General features: G+C 48.1%; 1 protein-coding gene across 7 annotated transcripts in view; it reads right to left on the reverse strand.

The window, feature by feature from the left end:
• IQSEC2 (IQ motif and Sec7 domain ArfGEF 2) overlaps positions 1 to 21,526 on the reverse strand; it is a 90,660-nt gene that overhangs the window by 53,805 nt on the left and 15,329 nt on the right. For 6 of the 7 annotated variants that reach the window (XM_065538564.2, XM_045384257.3, XM_045384263.3 and 3 more), the window contains exon 2: positions 6,286 to 6,315. The exons of the other annotated variant lie outside the window; for it this stretch is intronic. In XM_065538564.2, coding sequence (XP_065394636.1) covers positions 6,286 to 6,315 — 30 coding nt within the window. The remainder of the gene's footprint in view (positions 1 to 6,285; positions 6,316 to 21,526) is intronic. 7 annotated transcript variants of the gene reach the window in all.

Consider the following 21,526-nt stretch of genomic DNA (forward strand, 5'->3'; position numbering starts at 1 on the left):
ACCTGGGATAATGTCTCCCACTTAGGTTTACCATTTAGATATGGAAGATGGCTTTAACAGCAATAATAAAACTACCAATTTTATTAAAAGTAACAGCACCTACTGTGTGCCAGGCCAGAATCAGGAGGCCTCTGAGGAGGTGGTGGGAAGCCCCTAGTCTCAGCCAGAGGATGCAAGGCCAGGGCTAAGGCCAGAGCTGTGGACATTGCTCCTGTGTCTGGAGAACAGTCATTACTGGCACGGCTGGTTCCAGACTCTTTATTCATAGGTGAAAACTTGTCTAAAGGGTCATTAATTCCCTCTGTAATTAATGTAAAACCTGCAGGGTTTGTATTAATGGAAAAGTAAGCTCCAGTGTCAAGCTGATAACATTGATAATGTGTACTTGTAATTATACACTGGAGATAACTATAAATTCAGTCACTGAACTCATAAAATATCAAAATTCTTGAGGCCACCAAGAGCTGGGTAGCAGCTGTCCCATCAGTAGCTTTATACCAGTTGTTCTGAGGTGATGAAAAATTACCACAAGCTGGTAGCAATGGTAATATTCATTGTACATTTAAAAGCTTTTTCAGCATAAAATAAGAGGGCACTTTTAGACAAAACAGCATGTTTTGATGCAAGGATATGGAACTTGAAAGCACAGTGAGCAAAGGTCATCTTGCTATAAAATAGGAACCAAAAACAATCTTACAAGCGTTTGCCTCTGAGCCGACCAGGCTCTGACCTCACTTGGGTACACATAAAAACTGTGTTTACTGCAGAAGAAACACGAAATACCAAGTGTTTTCTCTCTCTCTCCTCTCATCCAATTCTAAGGGAATCAATTATCTCACATGGCCCCTTGCCGCCTTGTGTTACCAACAGGCTGGAGGATCACTGCAATCCAATGGCAGGAGGGGCGGATCCTGAAGCTGGAAAAGGTCATATAGCTTCCAAGTTGATGGCCATGTCAGGCCATGGGCAAGCAGAGGAGGCTGGTCCAGAGAGAGAAGTCCATGAAAAAGAGATGATAGGCTGGGCGCAGTGGTTCACGCCTATAATCCCAGCACTTTGGGAGGCTGAGGCGGGCAGATCACGAGGTCAAGAGATCGAGACCATCCTTGCCAACGTGGTGAAACCCTGTCTCTACTAAAAATACAAAAATTAGCTGGGCATGATGGCACATGCCTGTAGTCCCAGCTACTTGGAAGGCTGAGGCAGGAGAATTGCTTGAACCCGGGAGGTGGAGGTTGCAGTGAGCCAAGATCATGGCATTGCACTCCAGCCTGGGCGACAGAGCAAGAATCCGTCTCAAAAAAAAGAAAAAAGAAAAAGAAAAAGAAAAAGAGATGACAGGGACCAGGCAAGCCATGAGAAATGGAGAAAGATGAGACATGGGCCCAGGAGATGCAGAGAGCGAGACAGCAACCTTGGTCCTCGACTTCCTGGTCCCACTTCCAGTTGGTGTGAGGCCTGGTAGTATTTCATTAACTGTTCTTAGATTCTGTGAAATGCAGCCTCACAATAGTCCCCCTCATTAGCCCTTTATTCTTGAGCTAGCTTGAGTGGGCTTCCATTCCTCACAATAAAGTGTACCCAGACTAAGACAAGTGAAAATTGGGAATGTAAGTGCAGGGCTTGTGTAAGCAAAATCGCATAAAGAACGCCTAGGTAGAGAGGGGTGAATGCAATTGTCCAGCATTTGTGTTTGTTCATCCGGAAGCTCCCTTGTTCCCTGACACTTACAACCACAGCCACACGCTCCACACATTCACACACGCTGACATTCAATGGTACACAGAAACAAACGCAGCAGCAACCAGATATGGTTCTCTGCAGACCCCCTGACGTGCAGGGCCACATGCCAGCATGCAGTGTTGCACTTTGCTCTTCACAGCCACACTGCCATGCAGCAGTGCACACCCACATGCATGAACACAGAGGTGCTGCCCGTAAGGCTCAGGGCAGGAGTCGAAGCTTCACTGAGCTCCATGCAGCCTCCCTCCCCAGCTGCCAAGTGACTCATCCCCAGGGCTGCTAATTAAAGCCAGGACAGAGGGGACAGAGGCAAGGGGAGGGGAAGAGAGAGAAGGCAAGTGTATTTCGGTGCCAACCAGGCACTCAGCCAGTTTAGGGGTCACCCACTTCCTGGGGCTGGGCCAGGCGGTGGCAGAACACAGAGAGGAAGGGGAGGAGAAGAGAAATCTCTTACCCTTTCTTGCCCTTCTTTAGCTTTCTGGAAAGGTACCTCCTCCTCTGTCCCACTGTCAGAATCCAGTTCTGACTCCTCCAGACTTCTGTCCTTACAAAATGACTGTCTACCCCATCATCACGCTCCCATTTGGGCTGACCCGAGCTGGCTCATCTGTGTCTGCAGCAACCCCAAACTGGGAAGCAGTAAGTGGCAAGATTCCAGGCAAAGGAAGTGGTAGGAACAGGGCAAGGTGGGCAACCAGGCTGAGCCAAACGGGAGGCATCATGGGAGGTGACGCAGCTGGATGGCTCTGGGGATGGGTAGTGTCTTGGACATGTGGATGGGAGAGCCACGGATCGTTCATGAGGTCTTGGCCATTCCAGATTGCCAAGAGGTCAAAACAAGAGATTATCTAATCCAAACTCCTGTAGGACAGATTAGGGCACTGAGGCCCAGAGTGGGAGGCTCCTCCTCCCACTTCTCCTCCAACTGCAGTGGTTCCCGTTGCCATAGGGACGTCCCTGTCTCTGCGGGTGTCAGCAGCTCCCCCACCCCCTCCCTCCTTCCCTAGCAACAGGCCACCTCCTCCCGCTTTCATCCTTGCGTGTCTAGCAACCCCAGCCCGGTCCCCAGAGCCAACAAGTTCAGGTTGACCCTCACTGCAGCAGTGCCTCTAGGCCTGGGCCCCCTCATCTTCTGGTGAGGGCCTCATTAGGCCCCTCCTGCCCTCTCTGTTTTCAAGTTCTACACCTCTTCACATTCTTCCAGCCTGACTATATAGCGTATGACAACGGATTGGGTTAGGGGAAAGCGGAGGACACTAGTTTGTTGCGCCACTATTTCACACTGAGCGTTGCTTTACTTTAAGTTCTCTCATCAACCCAGAAAAGTCAAGACTGTTGTTTCCATTTTACTCATGAGAAACTAAGAACCAGAGAAGTTAAGTGATTTTGCAAAGAGCACACAGCTAGGAAGCAGGCTCTGCTGCTAGCTAGCTTTGTGACCTCGAGCCTCGGCCAATCCCTCTCTGGACTTTGGCTTAAGGTGCCTTTAGGTCAGATCTGTGACAACTTCTCAGGGATCCACAAGAAGTCCAGGCACCTTTCTCTGCCCATGCCTACCCCCCACCCCCATCACCAGCTGTTCTGCTCTAATTAGACACCACACTTCCTCTGGCACCCCATACTTAGAAGCCCTCAGGCCTGGGTCATGCTAAGGGTGGCTTGCAATCTACCGACTCTGCTCTCTCCTTGTTATTCAGTTCCCATAAAAGCCCAGGCCTAGCGCCTCTCCTGGGTGTTTCTTCTACCCCCCAGCCCTTCCCCTTCCACAAACGCATGCACGCACACATGACGTTTATTAGATGAGGAAACTGGGATTCCAAGAGATGAACAGATTGTCCAGTCACACAACTAGAAAGCAACCTACCCCCAAATGGAGGCCTGTGCTTGGATCCAATGTTTCTGCTCTTCCTATGCCACAGAGCCTCGCCTCTCTCCTCCAACTTTCCCCAGCTCCCAACTGATGACAGAAGGTCGCTATGACCCAGCCCTGACCCGCATTCTGACCTTACTGCTCTTTTCCTGCCTAAATCTTCTATTTTAGCCCCACGGATCGCTCCCTGTCTCTAAACCCACCCGCCTCGCTTTCCTCCACAAGCTGATCCCACCTCCAGGGACACCCTCCTTATGCAAATCTGCACGGCAGTCCCTGACAGCCCTGCTCAGACACTGCCTGCTCCGGGAAGCTCTCCTTCACCTTAACTGGAGCGGATTCAAAAATTTACAAGTGGGTCCCTACCCAGCCCTGGTTGCAAGTTCAAATTGCCTTCCCACCATGTTGTCAAGATCTTGCCCCACACACGCCACGCTTTAGCCCCTTCCCATAGCCTGAGTTTGACCCTCGCTTCCCAGATGCTGACTCCTCTAGGCCCCTATAGCCTCCTTGACTGTGGGCCCAGGACGGATGTCAGGAAGCGTGTCTGAATAAATTAAATGCTGGCTTTGGAACCAGACAGCCCAAGACACTGACTCTCTCAGAACCTCTTCCCCTGATCTGTAAATCAGGGATTGTAATCCATGCCTATTAGGGCTGTTGTGAGCATTATATTCCAAGTTGTTAGTATGTGAGGAACAAATGATGATTGCTATAATTGCTACTATCAGGATGAGGATGAGGATGAGGATGATGATTATTATCTGCCAGGCTGCCGAGAGCTCCCGTGGTGATGGTATGGGTAGCACTCTAGGTTGGCGCCAGGCAGACTTGGGTTTGAATCCTGGCTCAGGATCCATATATTAGCTGAATCCACATATTAGCTGCCTGGCTGCAGGCAAAACCCATAACCACTCTGAGCCTCAGTTTCCTCAGCTGTAAAACAATGATGATAAGGCCAGTCCAGGTTCTACCTACAGTGTCACTGGGAGGATCAAACAAAAGAAAGTTCCTGACAACTTCTGTAAGTTGTAAAGGCCCAAATGTATATCATCACACGACTTATGATTATGCTCATTATTAAATGTCCTGAGCTCTATGTCCCAGGAACTTCCTTGCTGGGAAAAGCTGATAACTAGAGACGTTTTCAATCTTCTTCTTCAACAAGTAGCAGGTACATCACTGGGGATGCTTGCAGGAGCCCTGTGCTCGGGGTCAGCTCAGGTGGCCTCTCTCCAAACCCACGGTGGGACACTGAGATCTATTCCCTTTGCTAGACAGGTGCCTTCCTAAGTGCTAGGACAAGCTGTGCCCGTGACATGCTCCTTGGCTGCATGCTGGGTCTAATTATGTCTTGTCACAAACCCCTTTCCTGGACACTGGGACTGATTACATTAAGGCTGGCCTGTGTGTGCTCATCCCACAGCCCCAATCTTGGCTCTGGGTATCCGTGTGTTTACCCCAGATCCCCTGTCTGGGGTGCTAGAACAGAGGGTGTCTCATTAGACACTTTTGTCTGTATGCTGGCATCCTCTGTCCCCAGCCCATAGCCCCTGCCTGAATGACAGGACCAGGGCTGCTGCATACAGTCGGGCAAGTTGTGCCTTGCACAAAAGGTCACAGCCAAAAGGATACGAACAGGGGCTGATATCCAACCCGTGCTATGCTCAATGGAGCCACTCAGAGGGGGTGCCCTTGAATGGAACATCTTTTTCTATTCTTCACAAAGGTGCCAATTATGTTACTGTCAGCTGTAGCTGGGAAGGACTGTACCCATCTGTGCCTCTGCTGCCTGGCCTCAGCTCAGCTCAGTGGCCTATCCCATAGCCCCCAGCCTGGATGTTAAGGCTGAGTGGGTCCTATCCTGAGCACCCTCATCATTCCTATATAATCCCTATACTTGACACCTCTGCCTTCATGAAGCTTCTGATGGGGTAGGGCCTGGGAAATGCACGAAGGTCCCTTGTCTTTACCTTTACCCAAGTTTTACTCCTGCCTCCCCAACTGGCAGATTGAACACATCTTTAAAGCTTACTATGTCTACCAATGGGTCAGTAATAACAATAACAACAACAACAACAAAAAAACACGAAAACAAAAACAAAAACAAAAAACAGAAAATAAAATAAAATAAAACGTACCAAAGCTTGTAAACTTTTTTTTTACCAAGCACACACACAAAAAAATTTTCCTTGTCACCATAATGTATAGTTCTAATGTCTAGAATGTGTTACATCCAGAGTCCATTCAAATCCCACTACTCGGGGCTGGCACAGATTCAGGGTGGAATGTGAACGCTAGACCAGGGAAGCTCAGCATCAATCATGCCCTCTTCCCCCGGGAGGAGAAGGTGGAAAAGGTCCTGGGTCCAGAGCTGACCTCTCAGCTTTCACATCTGGGCAGCTCCTATGAGCCCCTATGGTGTTCAGCCAAGCCCCCAAGTCAACTAGTGTCAGAAAGACTAAGGAACAGTCTTGAACCCCCTCCCCACAGCTGCCACATCCCCCAACTGCCCTCCCACTCCACTCCATAGCCACCCTTAATACCAACAGGGAAGACACCCTTGAGTTGGCCCCTCCCCCTGCCCATGGATCCTACAGTTACAAACCAGAGGCCCCCACCCCAGGCCCTGCCCCATCTCCCAACTAGTACTAAAGAAAGGAGGTACTGACCTGACTGTTCTGGAATTCTCACCATCAGATCTGAAAGGGAAACAGAGAAAAAAAACCAAAACAGTCAGTATATGCTCTCTACTTTTCTCCCTCTGTCCTAGGTAGAGTGGCTTTGGGAGCCTTGAGGCCTAATGCACATCACAAAAATGAGGGGAAGGGTATTTCATGCAGAGAGAAGAGAATAGCAGAGAAGAGAATCATGCAGAGAGAAGAGAATAGCAAGTGCAAGGCTGAGAGACAGTAGAATGCCTCGCCAGTTGAAGGGATGGAGAGGAAGACGGTGGTGCTGGGGTGCAGTGAGCAAGGGGAAGAGTGGTCAGAAGTGAGGTCAAAGAGGCACCAGGAACCAACCATGTGGGGCCTAGTGGATCACAGTGAGGAGCGTGGCTTTCCTCGAGGCAGCCAGTAGCCATGGGCAGGGGCAAAGCCCAAGCTTGAAACACAGAAAGACCTAGGTTCAGATACTGGTTCTGCCACTTACCAGCCCCATGACCTGGGCAAGTCACTTCACCTCTCTGAGTCTGAGCCTCAGTCTCCCCATTTGTGACATGAGGCCGATCCTCACGGGGCTGTTGGGATAATTAAACCCTTTGGAACCCGGTAGGCAAATGCCAGGTATTATTAACACCATAGAAGAGGCTTTGCCAACTGCCTGGTCCAACCTGCTTATTTTCCAGATGAAGGGAACGAGGTTGAGGGGATAAATGAGTCAGCCGCTGGGCTCCTTTCTACTACACTGGTCTGCCGTTTTCATTGTGAGGCCTCTTTAGAGGCAAAAGAAGGGCAAGAGAAGAGAATGGAGTTGGGACATCACTGAGGGAACCAGGGAATGAGTGAAATCTGAACCATACCCTTCCCCTCCCACTATGCCTTCCCAAGAAGAGTGTGAGAGTGTATACGCAAGTGCACACACATGTGTACACGTGTGTGTGCACACGTGTGTGTGTAGGGGAGGGCGGATCAGGACAGTGGGGCTGGTGTCCACTGCGTGCAGGGAAGGGGCGGAGGAGGACCATGGAAGTTGAAAGTGGAAGCGTGTGGGACACGGACTTCCCCTTCATCATCTTCCTCCATCTTCACCTCAGGCCTCCCACCCTCGCTCATGCTGCAAAGGAGACAGAGATGAATACAGCACAGACTGTCCTCAGCTGAGAGAGCCAAGACATGGCTTTAGTGAGGGGAGTGTCCACCTATGCTAAGCGCCAAATGACATAGGTACACACAGGGAGAGGAGCAGGTGGGCCTCAGAAGGGAGCATTTGTTGAAAGAATGAAAGGAGGCCCCGCTGGCGAGGTGGGGCAGGCAAGCAACAGGGTGCTGCAACCACAGCACTCCCGGTTCCACTACTCACAAGCCATGGAATCCTAGGGAAGATACTTCACTATGTTGAGTGTCAGTGCTTTGCCTTATAAAATGGGGCTTTGGGGGTGGGCTGCAGTGACAGTCACTCCCTTTATGGGGTGTGGCTGTGAGGCTCAGCCTGGCACAGTGCCCAGCACATGGTACATGCTCAGCAGATGCCAGTAGCACCAACCCTTAGCCTTCTCAGCGCCCTGAAGGAACAGAGGACCAGGGCCACAGCGTGCCTTATCACATTTATTAAAATGTTCCATCTCCCTCTGCAGCAACAAGATTGCTTCTGAGGCCTGGCCCAATTATTCTCAGGTACCAGGCCTGAGGCGCCTGACTTCAATGACTCCCCAGATGCCTACAGAACTGAGGCCAAGCCCCTCAGCCTCTCTTCCTAACACTAACCCTCTGCTCCAGGCAGGCCGATCTCTTCACCACCCACCTACCCCCAAACCCAGCACACATGTGTTCAGTCTGCTGTCTACCAGGCCCTGCCCTGGGAATACAACCTCTCAAGGAGCTCATGGACTGGCCACTTACCCCAATCTACCCAAGGGTTTAAACAACACTTCTAATCACCCCCACCACCACTGCGAACAAACTATGAGTACCTACTGTGTACCAGGCAATAGTGTTAGCCTCTTTTTGTACATTATCTCCTTTGATCCTGCAAAGTGGAGGTTATTCATCCAACTTTAAGATGATTAAACTGAGACTTAGAGAGGTCAAAATGACTTGTTCAAGGTCACGCAAGTGGAGGAGCTCAGAGTGAACCCCAAAGTTCATGTTCTTACCACCACGCTCCACTATACCAGAAGCTCAGTGCCGGGCACATACGCACTATGAGGGTGAGTTCCCTTATCTTCATTCCTCAATATCAAGCCAGAGAGGCACCAACAGACCTTTCCTCTCCAGTGCTCTTTCATCTGAGAGATTATGAGAAACGCACCTCTGCTCCAGAAGTATTTCTATTTGATATGTGACAATCCTCAAGAAGGCAGCAAAGGGGAGCAAAAGAGCTCCAAATCATGATGCAGTGGGGAATTCGCCAATTCTCGCTATGGACTGATTCTTACTAGCTTGAGGGTGCACAGCATCATATGACTCTCAATGTGGGAGTGCAGCTCACCCCAGGGTTCATCACCCTTTATGCATTTAGCATATTATTCATTATGTATAGAACAACCATCAGTGCTATCCTACACCTCCTCAGAGGCTCATGTCCTGCCCAGTGGTCATGAAGCTGGGCCACCATTCTTTTGGGAGGCAGTATAGACTGGTAGAAAGAATGCTAGGTCCTTTTATGGCTCATTCCCTAATTGGCAGTATGAACTTGGACAAATCTCATTTCCCTCTGGACCTTGGTTCTTCACCTGTAAAGTGATGGGGCTGTGTTAGTTGAGTTCCAAGCAATCTTTAGGTCTTAAAATATTCTATTTCTTCAGAATCCCAAAGTTTATCTCTTTTATCAACTAGATTCTGCTGTCTGCAAGGAGAAGCAATAGACCCAAGGACTAGATCCCTCTTCATCAATCCATGTCAGTAAAGGAGACCGCTTTCTCCTGCTATTCTCCACAGCCATTAATTTATTTATTTAGAGACAGAGCCTCGCTCTGTCGCCCAGGCTGGAGTGCAATGGCACTATCTTGGCTCACTGCAACCTCCGCCTCCCAGGTTCAAGTGATTCTCTTGCCTCAGCCTCCTGAGTAGCTGGGATTACAGGTGCCCACCACCACGCTCTGCTAATTTTTGTATTTTTAGTAGAGACAGGGTTTCGCCATGTTGGCCAGGCTGGTCTCGAACTCCTGACTTCAAGTGATCCACCTGCCTCGGCCTCCCAAAGTGCTGGGATTACAGGCGTGAACCACTGCGCCTGGCCAGACTTCTCTTAATGAAAGGCAGCTTAGGCCCCAGGGTTCTCAAGAGATTTGGATATGCCAACTCCCATCCTCAGTAGTGACAGCCAATAAACAGTAACTTGTTGGAGCTTTGAGGATAGTAACCATATTTTCTGAATCAAAAACAGGCATGTAATCTGACCAGGGACTTTAATGTTGCTTCTTCCAGGTATAAGAAGCAATTTGGAAGATGGGAGAATAAATGGCAGAATATTGAAAGTTCCTGAGCCTTTTGGGGACTTACGGGGAAGACAGAGCAGAATGGCTGAAAAGAACGGAGGCCCTGGAGCTGCTGTGTTGGAGTTTCTGCCCTTGCCTCTTGACTAGATTGCCTGCCATGCTCCAAGCCATCCATAAGCAGTAACTGGGGAACAATATGGTGCCTCTTCCCAGGAACCTGAAATTAGATCAAGAAGGTTGTCCCTGAAAGCAAAACTCATTAAATAAATACAAAATGCATCAGAAATGAGATATGTGGAGTAACTTCAGTGATCACAGACTGGTCCTCAAGGAGAGTCTGAATAACATGCCTAAAAGATCATGTCTCCCACAGAAAGGAGACTGGACATCAACAGAAGTAGATTTTTTTGTTTTGTTTTGTTTTGTTTTTTTTGAGACAGACTCTCGCTCTGTCACCAGGTTGGAGTGCAGTGGTGCAATCTCGGCTCACTGCAACCTCTGCCTCCTGGGTTCAAGCGATTCTCCTGCCTCAGCCTCCTGAGTAGCTGGGATTACAGGCGCCTGCCATCATGCCCAGCTAATTTTGTATTTTTAGCAGAGACGGGGTTTCACCATGTTGGTCAGGCTGGTCTCGAACTCCCGACCTCAGGCGATCTGCCCACCTCAGCTTCCCAAAATGCTGGGATTACAGGCATGAGCCACTATGCCTGGCCCAGAAGTAGATTTTTTTTAAGAATGAAACTTGAAGGGCAACTATGAACAGGGCTCCTCCCAGGAGTGTCCTTAGGAAAAAGAGACAGGTGCCCTGGCCCAGAAATCATGCAGGTCTCTCCAAAAGCTGAGAACCAGCCCCAAAGCAGCCTTGCACTTTCTCTCCTGAATATCACCTTACACCTAACTGCAAATGTCTTTGTGGGCAGCTCCTTTCTCACACTGACTGCTAAAGGAACTTTTTTTTTTTTTTTTTTTTTTTTGAGATGGAGCCTCACTCTGTTGCCCAGGCTGGAGTGCAATGGCATGATCTCGGCTCACTGCAACCTCTGCCTCCCGGGTTCAAGCCATTCTCCTGCCTCAGCCTCCTGAGTAGCTGGGATTACAGGCATGTGCCACTGTGCCCAGCTAATTTTTGTATCTTTTTGTAAAGACAGGGCTTCCCCATGTTGGCCAGGCTGGTCTCGAACTCCTGACCTCAAGTGATCTGCCCACTTCAGCCTCCCAAAGTGCTGGGATTACAGGAATGAGCCACCGCACCCAACCATGTTTATTTATTTTTTTTAAATAGATACGGGGTCTCACTATATTGGCCAAGGTGGCCACAAACTCCTGGGCTCAAGCAATCCTGCCTCAGCCTCCCAAAGTGCTGGGATTACTGGCGTGAGCCACTGTACCCAGCCTAAATGCTGTTTTGACACACATGACTGTACAGTGACCACTTCCATTCACTCCAACTGTCCTGCAACTGAATAACTGTGCCCTCCTCTCATTCTACCATCAGAGTTATATCACAAAGTTTGGGTTAAATCAACATTGGTGGTCTACATTTTTTTTTTTTTTTTTTTTTTTTGAGACAGGGTCTGGCTCTGTCACCCAGGATGGAGTGCGGTGGCACGATCTCGGCTCACTGCAACCTCTGCCTCCTGGGGTCAAGCAGTATCTCCCACCTCAGCCTCCCGATTAGCTGGTATTACAGGCACGCACCATCATGCCTGGCTAATTTTTGTATTTTTTGTAGAGATGGGGTTTCATCATGTTGCCTAGGCTGGTGGTCTACATTATGATGATTGCATGGATACTAATAATGGATTAATCATATGACATACTATGATTACATTTCCTTTCCCGTACAACTTTTTATTTTCCCTGCTATTGATTACTGTCTATATTTTTTCTTTTTTGAGACAGGTCCTCATCCTGTTGCCCAGGCTGGAGTGCAGTAACATGATCACAGCTCACTGCAGCCTCAACTTCCTGGGCTCAAGTGACCCTCCCACCTCAGTCTCCCGAGTAGATGGGACTACAGGCATGCATCACCACACCTGGAGAATTTTTGTATTTTTTGTAGAGATGGGGTTTCGCTATGTTGCCCAGACTGGTCTCGAACTCCTGGGCTCAAGAGATTCACCTACCTCAGCCTCCCAAAGTGCTGGGATTATAGGCATGAGCCACCGTGCCCAGCCTGATTACTGTCCATTATTTTTTTGTCAGCTTAGTTCTCTTCATACAAATGATCAATTCTCCCCAAACTGTCAGAAACGCAATTCTCCTCTCAATATGCTTTGACATATCAGGTAATCCATCCTACTTCTTGTTTCCCTTAAAAACACCCACCTTCCTCCTGCAATCTAGGCTGGCTTCTCTCTAGGCCTGCCCAGATGTTGCCCTAAGAACCTCTCTCTCAGGCCAGGCGTGGTGGCTCACGCCTGTAATCCCAACACTTTGGGAGGCCGAGGTGGGCAGATCACTTGAGGTCAGGGATTCGAGATTAGCCTGGCCAACATGGTGAAACCCTGTCTCTACTAAAAATACAAAAATTAGCCAGACGCAGCAGCGAATGCCTGTAATCCCAGCTACTGGGGAGGCTGAAGCTGAAGAATAGCTTGAACCTGGGAGGCGGAGGTTGCAGTGAGCCGAGATTGCGCCACTGTACTCCAGACCAGATGACAGAGCGAGACTCCATCTCGGAAAAAAAAAAAAAAAAAAAAAAAAGACCCTCTCTCTTTTCCATCATCTAGGAATTCCCTTCACCTCTCCTTTGCATTGAACTTTCTGTTTCCTAGATTCCGTGGGGTTTTTTTTTTTTTTTTTTTTTTTTAGAGTTTATGCCCATGTTTTGCTGGAGCACATTCCCCAGGACTTCCTGAGAAAGGAGGCATAGGACTTAAAACCTTTAGATCTTACATACCCTCATACTTGATTGATCATTCAACTGAGTATAGACTTCTAGGTTGGAAATTCTTTTCCCTCAGAATACTGAGCACACTGCTCCATCATATCCTAGCTTCCAGTGTTGCTGTTGATAAGTCCAACGTAATTCCTTTTCTTGATTCTTTGTATATGATGTTTTTTCTCTGGAAGCTTTTAGGATCTTCCCTTTAATCCCTGGTATTCTGAAATGTCACAGTGGCATATCTTGGCATGGGTCTTTTTATCATTTATCTTGCTGGGTACTCAGCAGGAGTTTTCATTCCTTCAGTTCTAGGAAATGTTCTTGTATTATGTCTTTGAGAATTTCCTTCCTGCTGTTCCCTCCATTCTCTATTTCTGGAACTCCTATTGTTGGCTGTTGGAGTTCCTCAATTGATCCTTCAATTTTCTCATCTTTTCTCTTCTGTTGTCCCTTTGTCTTGTTATTCTGCTTCCTAGGATATCTCCTCACCTTTTATTTTCTAATCCTTCTGCTGAAATTTTTATTTTAGCTCTCACTATTTTTAATGTCCCAGGTTTCTTCTCCTCCCTTCATTACCTTCCAAGTTCCTTTTTTATGTTTGTTTGTTTGCTTTTTCAATCTGTCTTCCAAGTTGATGGTTTTCCTCAAATAGCCTTGGACTATCTGATCATCTCTGGCTACCAAGAGCTTGGGGTTTTTAAAAACATATGCTGAGGTTTTTTCTTTTTTTTTTTTTCTTTTTGGTTTAGAGACAAGAAGGCCTTGCTATGTTGCCCAGGCTGGTCTCAGACTCCTGGGCTTAAGTGATCCTCCCACCTCAGCCCTCTCAAAGTGCTGGGATTACAGACACAAGCCACCATGCCTGGCCCAGTGTACTGAGGTTTAGTTTACATTAAAATAAAATATACCTATCTTAAGGGTCCTTGGCTGGTGATCCTTGATTAGTTCCCATGACACTACGAAGCTGCTTGGAAGCTCTGTGTGCAGGTGGGGCTTGCCAGGTGGTGGGCTTCACTATCAAATTACTGGGCCGAAAGCCTGTTCTTTTGTTAGAAGACTTCCAAGTGTCAGCTTTTGGAGGCCTTTTTTTCTGGGGCCTTTCAGTTTTCCCAGAGAACAATCCTTTGATCTCATCTGTGTACCTGACTTTGGTGTCCTAGAAGTGGGGGAGTGGAAGGAGGTTGGAGTCCCACTGTTTTAAGTGGAAGGAAGTTGGGGTTCCACTGTTTTAGGTTGCAGATTCCTTTGCCTGCAGGCCTGTTTCACCCCATCCTCCACTGTACTTGGTGACTTCAAGTCAAAGCCTCTTAACTTCAGTTTCTCCAAAGAAGCAACCTCCATCGGCAGGGATGCAGCTGGGAGTGGGGGACTCACTGTCTGGATGGGGTTGGGGAAGGACCAAAAAAACAAGACTTTTTTTTTTTTAAGACAAGGTCGGGCCGGGCGCGGTGGCTCAAGCCTGTAATCCCAGCACTTTGGGAGGCCGAGGCGGGTGGATCACGAGGTCAGGAGATCGAGACCATCCTGGCTAACATGGTGAAACCCCGTCTCTACTAAAAATACAAAAAACTAGCCGGGCGTGGTGGCGGGCGCCTGTAGTCCCAGCTACTCGGCGGCTGAGGCGGGAGAATGGCGTGAACCCGGGAGGTGGAGCTTGCAGTGAGCCAAGATCGGGCCACTGCACTCCAGCCTAGGCCACACAGCGAGACTCCGTCTCAAAAAAAAAAAAAAGACAAGGTCTCTCTCTGTTGCCCAGACTAGGTGCAGTGGTGTGAGCATAGCTCACAACCTTGACCTCCTGGGCTCGGGCGATCCTCCCACCTCAGCCTCCTGAGTAGCTAGAACCACAGGTACATGCCACCACACCCAGCCAATCTTTGGTTTGTTTGTTTGTTTGTTTGTTTGTTTGTTTGTTTGTTTGAGACAGGGTTTTACTATGTTGCCCAGGCTGGTCTCAAACTCCTGAGCTCAAGCAATCCTCCCACCTCGGCCTCCCAAAGTGGTGGGGGAATTACAGGCATGAACCACTGTGCCCAGACAGAAAAGATTTTCAACATTCCCATTCTCAGGTCCATATTTCATCCTGCCTTCCGAGGATGTACCTTCAGTACCTCTCAATCCTGAGCACTGCTGGGATTAGAATAGTTTACTTCTGGTCAGCATCCCGGACCTTATGTGTTTCTACCTTTTTTATTCCTTTTTTCATATTTTAATGAGATTTGGGAAAGCAACAGAGAGAAATAAGTTTATCCAACTCATTGTGTCTAACAGGAAGCTCCCTTTCTTATTCCAGCCAACTCCTATTCATCCTCCATGACTCATTTAGGCACCACCTCCTCCAGGAAGCGTATATTAACATCCCTAGATTGGGTTAAGAGCCCCACCTCTGTTCTCCCACAGTATCCTTTTCTTGCCTCCATCACAGCCCTGATCAAACTATTCTGAAATTGTCTATTTCCATGGCTAACTCTCCCAGTGACTGGGAGCTCCTGGTAGTCAGGAGCTCCGCCTCATTCCTGCTTGGACCCGCATATCTCAGAGTCTGGTTTCCAGGTGTATGGAGTAAATATGTGGTGATGAAATTAATGAATAAATGAATGACTAAAAAAATGAATTGGACCTAGCTAGAGGGACCATCTAGAAAGGGAAATAAGCTGAATACAATTGTCCCTATATAAGATCAGTTCCCTAAAAGATATAAGTTCCTTTGATGCTGTGTGTGCAAGGAAGCCTATCGCAGCATGATTTAAATCAGTGAAAAAAATGGGCACAGCTTCTACACCCTACATTTTTATTTTTTTATTTCTTTATTTTTATTTTTTGAGAGGGAGTCTCGCTTTGTCCCTCAGGCTAGAGTGCAGTGGCACGATCTCGGCTCATTGCAAGCTCCGCCTCCCGGGTTCACGCCATTCTCCTGCCTCAGCCTCCTGAGTAGCTGGGACTACAGGCGCCCGCCACCGCGCCCGGCTAATTTTTGGTATTTTTAGTAGAGACGGGGTTTCACTGTGGTCTCGATCTCCTGACCTTGTGATCCGCCCACCTCGGCCTCCCAAAGTGCTGGGATTACAGGCGTGAGCCACCGCGCCCGGCAACACCCTACATTAAGAGGATGATGAAGTCCATTGTGGTATATCAGTTGCCACTAAAAATGATGGTTATGAAGAATATGCAATGACATGGGGAAATGCTCAAATGGAAAAATCAAGAAAAAAAACTGTATGTGTAAAATCATTTCAACTACATGAAAAAAATGCAGAGAACAAGGGCAATACACCAGATGCTCAGAGTGGTTGCCTCTGGGTGCTGTAATTATGTGTAATGTTTTTCTCCTCTACTTTTCCTAGTTTTTCTAAATTTCCTAATTTAAAAATGCATTGAAAGTATAATGTTCAAAAAGCTACTAAGAAATTAAATTGGTTAAGTAGCCTGGGAGTACTGGGAACAAAATACTGTGAAGTGGGGGGCGTAAGAATCAGTGCACATGTCCACCAGGGCTTGCTGGGAGAGCTCCATTCTTCACCAGCCAGAGCCTCTGAAGGCCCAGGCCCGCAGAACACCCCTTGTTCCCTTCCCTGCAAAGCAGGACCTAGCTTGGGAAGTCAAAGGAGGAGGATCTTGGAGGCCAGCCTATTACGAATCACAATCTCATGGGTTGTACTGATAAACAGAAGGCCCTACACTGGGGCCCACACTTTAGGGGCCACTCTCCATCAGGCAAAATGTCTGTAATGCCATCAGGACCCATCAGGATCTTTGGCCCTGTCCCTTCTAGGCTGCACTTCAAGCACCAAGGACCTCAGAATTTCTTGCCTAAATTTCTTGGGCTTACTTTCGGGAATTTCATGGTCTTATTACCCAGGTCCATCTGTTAGGCCCAAGGAGTGGCCTAAGGGGAAGGGGAGACAGACAGGGCTTGGACATGTTGGCTGGGGTATCTACATATCTCAAGGCTCCATATGAACTATGGGAGGGAAGAGAAGCGTGGAGGGTCAAGGGCTTCTACTGATAACTTGCTTGGGCCCTAGAAATGTAGAAGCAGGTAAGTCTATAGAGCCTTAGGCCTCAGGGTTTGTAGAAGGCCCTAGCCTTCACAGATCTGGGTTCAAATCCATTCATTTGCTGTGCAACCCATGGATGAATCCATTCTCCTCTCTGAACTCAGTTTCCCCAATTATAAAATAGGCATAATAATTCTGACTTCAGAGAATTGTGTTGAGGTTTGTAGAATGACAGTAGTTATGAGTCCAGGCTTTAGGTCAGACAGGCCTGGATTTGGGTCTCAGCTCTGCCTCTCCTAGCTATGCAATTTACGACCCTAAGTTTCAGTTTCTTCATCAATGTAATGGAGATAATAATAGCACTAATATGATAGGGCTGTTGGGAGGATTATGGTTATAAAGAATATGTGATAACATTGGAAAATGCTTAAATGAGAAAATGCTGCTTAATAATGGTTGTGCAAACACTGGCTGTGGTGGAGTTGACTGGGCCTTCTGCACTCCCCAGGCTCGTGCAGCTTTATTTTTCCCCATAGCACTTACCACTACTTGACATATTATGTGTCTTCTGGTTTATTTGTTTCTTTTCCACGCCCATCCCAGACATCCATACACTAGAATCTCAGCTCCACAGAGCAGAAGTTTTGTCTATTTTGCTCACTGTTTCCAAGTGCCTGGAACAGTGTGAGGTACTTAGATGTCCTTCAAATTTGAATAGTTAGCCAGGTGTGGTAGCAACAGAGAGAAATAAGTTTCTAGGCCTTCCTCAGGCTGAGGCAGGAGGATCACTTGAGCCCAGGAACTTGAGGCTTCAGCGAGCTATGATCACGCCACTGCACTCCAGCCTGGGCAACAGAGCACAACCCTGTGTCAAAAAAAAAAAAAAAGAAGAAGAAGAAGAAGAAGAAGAACCAGTTAACTAGTTATCTGCCATGAAGACAAGGGTAAAAAGGCATTTGGGGCCAGGCATGGTGGCTCATGTCTGTAATCCCAGCACTTTAGGAGGCCAAGGCAGGAGGACTGCTTGAGCCCAGGAGTTTAAGACCAGCTTGGGGATCACAGGGAGACTCCGTCTCTACAATGAAATAAGAATTAGCCAGGCATATTAGTGTGTGCCTATAGTCCCAGCTACTCGAGAGGTTAAAGTGAGAGGATTGCTTGAGCCCAGGTTGAGACCAGCCTGGGCAACATAGCAAAACTCTGTCTCTACAAAAATACAAACATTAGGCGGGCATGATGGTGTATACCTATAGTCTCAGCTACTCAGGAGGCTGAGGCGGGAAGACTGCCTCAGCCCAAGAGTTTGAGACAAGCCTGGACAACATAGGGAGACCCTGTCCCTACAAACAACCAAAAAATTAGCCAGGTGTGGTGGCCCATGCCTGTGGTCCCAGCTACTCGGGAGGCTGGAGTGGGAGGATCACTTGAGCCCTGGAGGTAGAGGCTGCAGTGAGCCATGATCACACCATTGCACTCCAGCCTGGGCAACACAGTGAGACTCTGTCAAAAAAAAAAAAAAAAAAAAGGCATTCAGCCATAGGAACAGTCAGAATAAAGGCATGGAAGCATAAAGAAGCCTGACATGCTTAGGAAACTCTACATAGTTCAGTACAACTTGAGTGTAGGGTTAGGAAGGAAACAGAGTGGCTTGAGGAATGAGTGGAGCTGTAGCCTTACCCAAAGGAGCATGCAAGCACTTCCCTAAACCACAAGTGGCACAAAGACCTACTTGTGACAGCGAGGAAGGAGAAAAGCACTAGGGGGAGGTAAAGATGATTCCCAAGTTCAGGTGACACCTAAATCATGACAATGTAAAAAGTGAAAGTAGGCCGGGCACAGTGGTTCACACCTGTAATCCTAGCTCTTTGGGAGGCCGAGGCGGGTGAATTGCCTGAGGTCAGGGGTTGGAGACCAGCCTGGCCAACATGGTGAAACCCCATCTCTACTACAAATACAAAAATTAGCCAGGCATGATGGTGGGCGCCTATAATCCCAGCTACTCAGGAGGCTGAGGCAGGAGAATCACTTGAACCTAGGGGGCAGAGGTTGCAGTGAGCCCAGATCGTGCCACTTGACTCCGGCCTGGTGAAAGAGCGAAACTCCGTCTAAACAAAAAAAAAGTGAAAGTGAAAACCTTTTGAAAGATGATTCAGGTAGCCAATTCAGGTAGCCAGGCGCAGTGGTTCACGCCTGTAATCCCAGCACTTTGGGAGGCCGAGGCGGGTGGATCACAAGGTCAGGAGTTGAAGACCAGCCTGACCAAGATGGTGAAACCCCATCTCTACTAAAAATACAAAAAAAAAAAATAGCTGGGCATGATGGCAGATGCTTGTAGTCCCAGCTACTTGGGAGGCTAAGGCAGAGAACTGCTTGAATCTGGGAGGCGGAGGTTGCAGTGAGCCGAGATTGCACCACTGCACTCCACCAGGCAACAGAGTGAGACTCCGTCTCCAAAAAAAAAAAAAGAAAGATGATTCAGGTAGAGAGGAAAACTCCTTTCTAAGGAAGTCAAGAATCAGACCCAGAAATGACAAAAAATATAGAGAACAGGTGGATGAGGTAATGACAAAAAGTATAGAGAACAGGTGGATGAGGTAATGGTGTTACGCAAGAAAGTCTCATGAAGATTATTTAAAAAGAAGAAATAGAACCATAGGACAAATCAGAAAGCTTGTCAGATACTGGAATCACTTTTAGTAATGGAGACAAACAATCTTGAAAGCAAAGATGGAGGTAAACGGCAAAATGAAGGCCATGGTGGTTTCAGTGGCTGGCTATCCTTTTGCGGGTGATTTTTGTTCCTATAGTCCTTGTTTAACACAACTCACTGTACAGGTTCTGGGATGATAAAAATGATGTTGATGATGATGACAATGATGAGGAAGATTGCTATATACTTCAAATGAAATATTTGTCTATCACTTTTAAAATGTCTTTTTCAGGAAATAAAGAGACAAGTATCACTTCACACTTACATTTTGAAGAGAAGAAAGGCAGAGATTACAACCAAGAGAGCCTCGAATACCAGGCAGCACAGCGTGAGCCTCATTCTGTAGTTGCCAGGGAGCCCCTGGGAGGCTTGATCCAAGGAGTGGTGAGGTCAAAAGCTGCCTTCTTAGAGAATACCTTCTCTAACCTCATGCTCCTTTCAATCATAAGCAAATACTATATGTTATATAATCATAATAAAGTAACAAGCAGACTTTATTTGGGCCTTAGCATATTCTGCCTTATAATAATCCAAATAATCATAAAGTTACTATTTATTTATTTTTCTTATTTTTTATTTTTTGAGACAGAGTCTCACTCTGTCACCCAGGCTGGAGTACAGTGGCGCAATCTCGGCTCACTGCAACCTCTGTCTCCCAGGTTCAAGTGATTCTCGTGCCCCAACCTCCCGAGTAGCTGGGATTACAGGTGTGCACCACCACGTCTAGCTAATTTTTGTATTTTTAGTAGAGATGAAGAATCACCATATTGGCCAGGCTGGTCTCGAACTCCTGGCCTCAAGTGATCCACCTGCCTCAGCCTCCCAAAGTGCTAGGATTACAAGGATGACCCACCCTATTTATTTTTTTAGACAGGGTCTCATTCTGTCACCCAGGCTGGAGTGCCATGGCATGATCATAGTTCACTACATCCTTGAACTTCTGGGCTCAAACAATCTTCTGCTCTCAGTCTCCTGAGTAGCTAAGACTACAGGCATATACCACCATGCCCAGTTAATTTTTTCATTTTTTTGTAGAGATGGGGTCTTGCTATGCTGCCCAGGCTGGTCTTAAACTCCTGGCCTCAAGCAATCCTGCCTCGGCCTCCCAAAGTGCCGGGAGTACAGACATAAGCCACCATGCCCAGCCATAAAGTTACTATTTAGTTGCACCTACAATGGTCCACAGTTGTACCTACTACTTTGCACAATCTTCATAACTGTTGTGCAAAGTAGTTCTTCCCATTGTATGGATGCAGTCACTGAGGTACGGAGGAGCAATGTGACTTACCCAGACTCACACAGCTAATAAGTAGTGGAGCCGAGATTCAAGTCTAGGTTTGTCTGATTCCAAAACCAATGCTTTTAACTGCTACAGCTGCTGCTTCCTTCTGTCATCCCAGAGCCAAGTGGCACTTCATCTCCCATCCCAGCCTACAAGCTTGGCCCCTCTCCCTCATCTGTCTCCTGTCTCCCCACCACACAGTGCAGCCCAAGCCCCCACCCTACGAACACTCAAGTAGCGCTTCTAGAAGAGACAATCATTCAAGGACGGAAAGGGGGAACACCAAAAAAGGAAGGTGGGGTTAGGCACAGGCATTGTAGCACAGATTAGCTCGGTACTACAATGAGAGAGACAGAGAAGCAGCAAAGGAAAACAGAACTAGCTCTCTAGCCTTACCTTCTTTCCTCCCTCTGCTGGAGGCAGAGGGATAGAGGGTCAGCCATGATGGGAAAGAGTGGGCAGAAGGGGGAGCAGCTAGCACAGCCCGCTGTTGCAGAAGCCTCAGTTCAGCCTCCAAGCCCCCTCCTGAGCGCTTGGGGCCCATCTCTGGCCCACTTGCTCCCATCGCCTGGACAAAGAGGCTGGGCTGCCCTCCAAGCACCCAGCCAATCCCGGCAAAGCCCAGCTCATAGCAGACGGAGAGCCTCTCAAGCCACAGAGAGGGCACCCAGAGAGGTGGAGGGGCTGGCCCAGGGGTCCAGAGGGAGGCAGGGGCAGGATTGGGATCAGAACCCAGGTGTCCGGTTCCTCGACTGAGGGCTCGCTTGACTCCATGGTCTAGGCAGGAGAGGTTGAGGGAAGGGGTGCTCTGGAGGCCACTGGAGGAATGCTTATGATAAGGGCTGGGGCCAGAAGCAACACAGGCCCAAATGAGGTCATCCAGACTTGGCTATGTGGGGGGCCTACTAACAGTTTCCCGTTTCAGTCTGGGTTGAA

This window comes from Macaca fascicularis, chromosome X (genome assembly GCF_037993035.2).
Source record: "Macaca fascicularis isolate 582-1 chromosome X, T2T-MFA8v1.1".
NCBI classification, from domain to species: domain Eukaryota; kingdom Metazoa; phylum Chordata; class Mammalia; order Primates; family Cercopithecidae; genus Macaca; species Macaca fascicularis.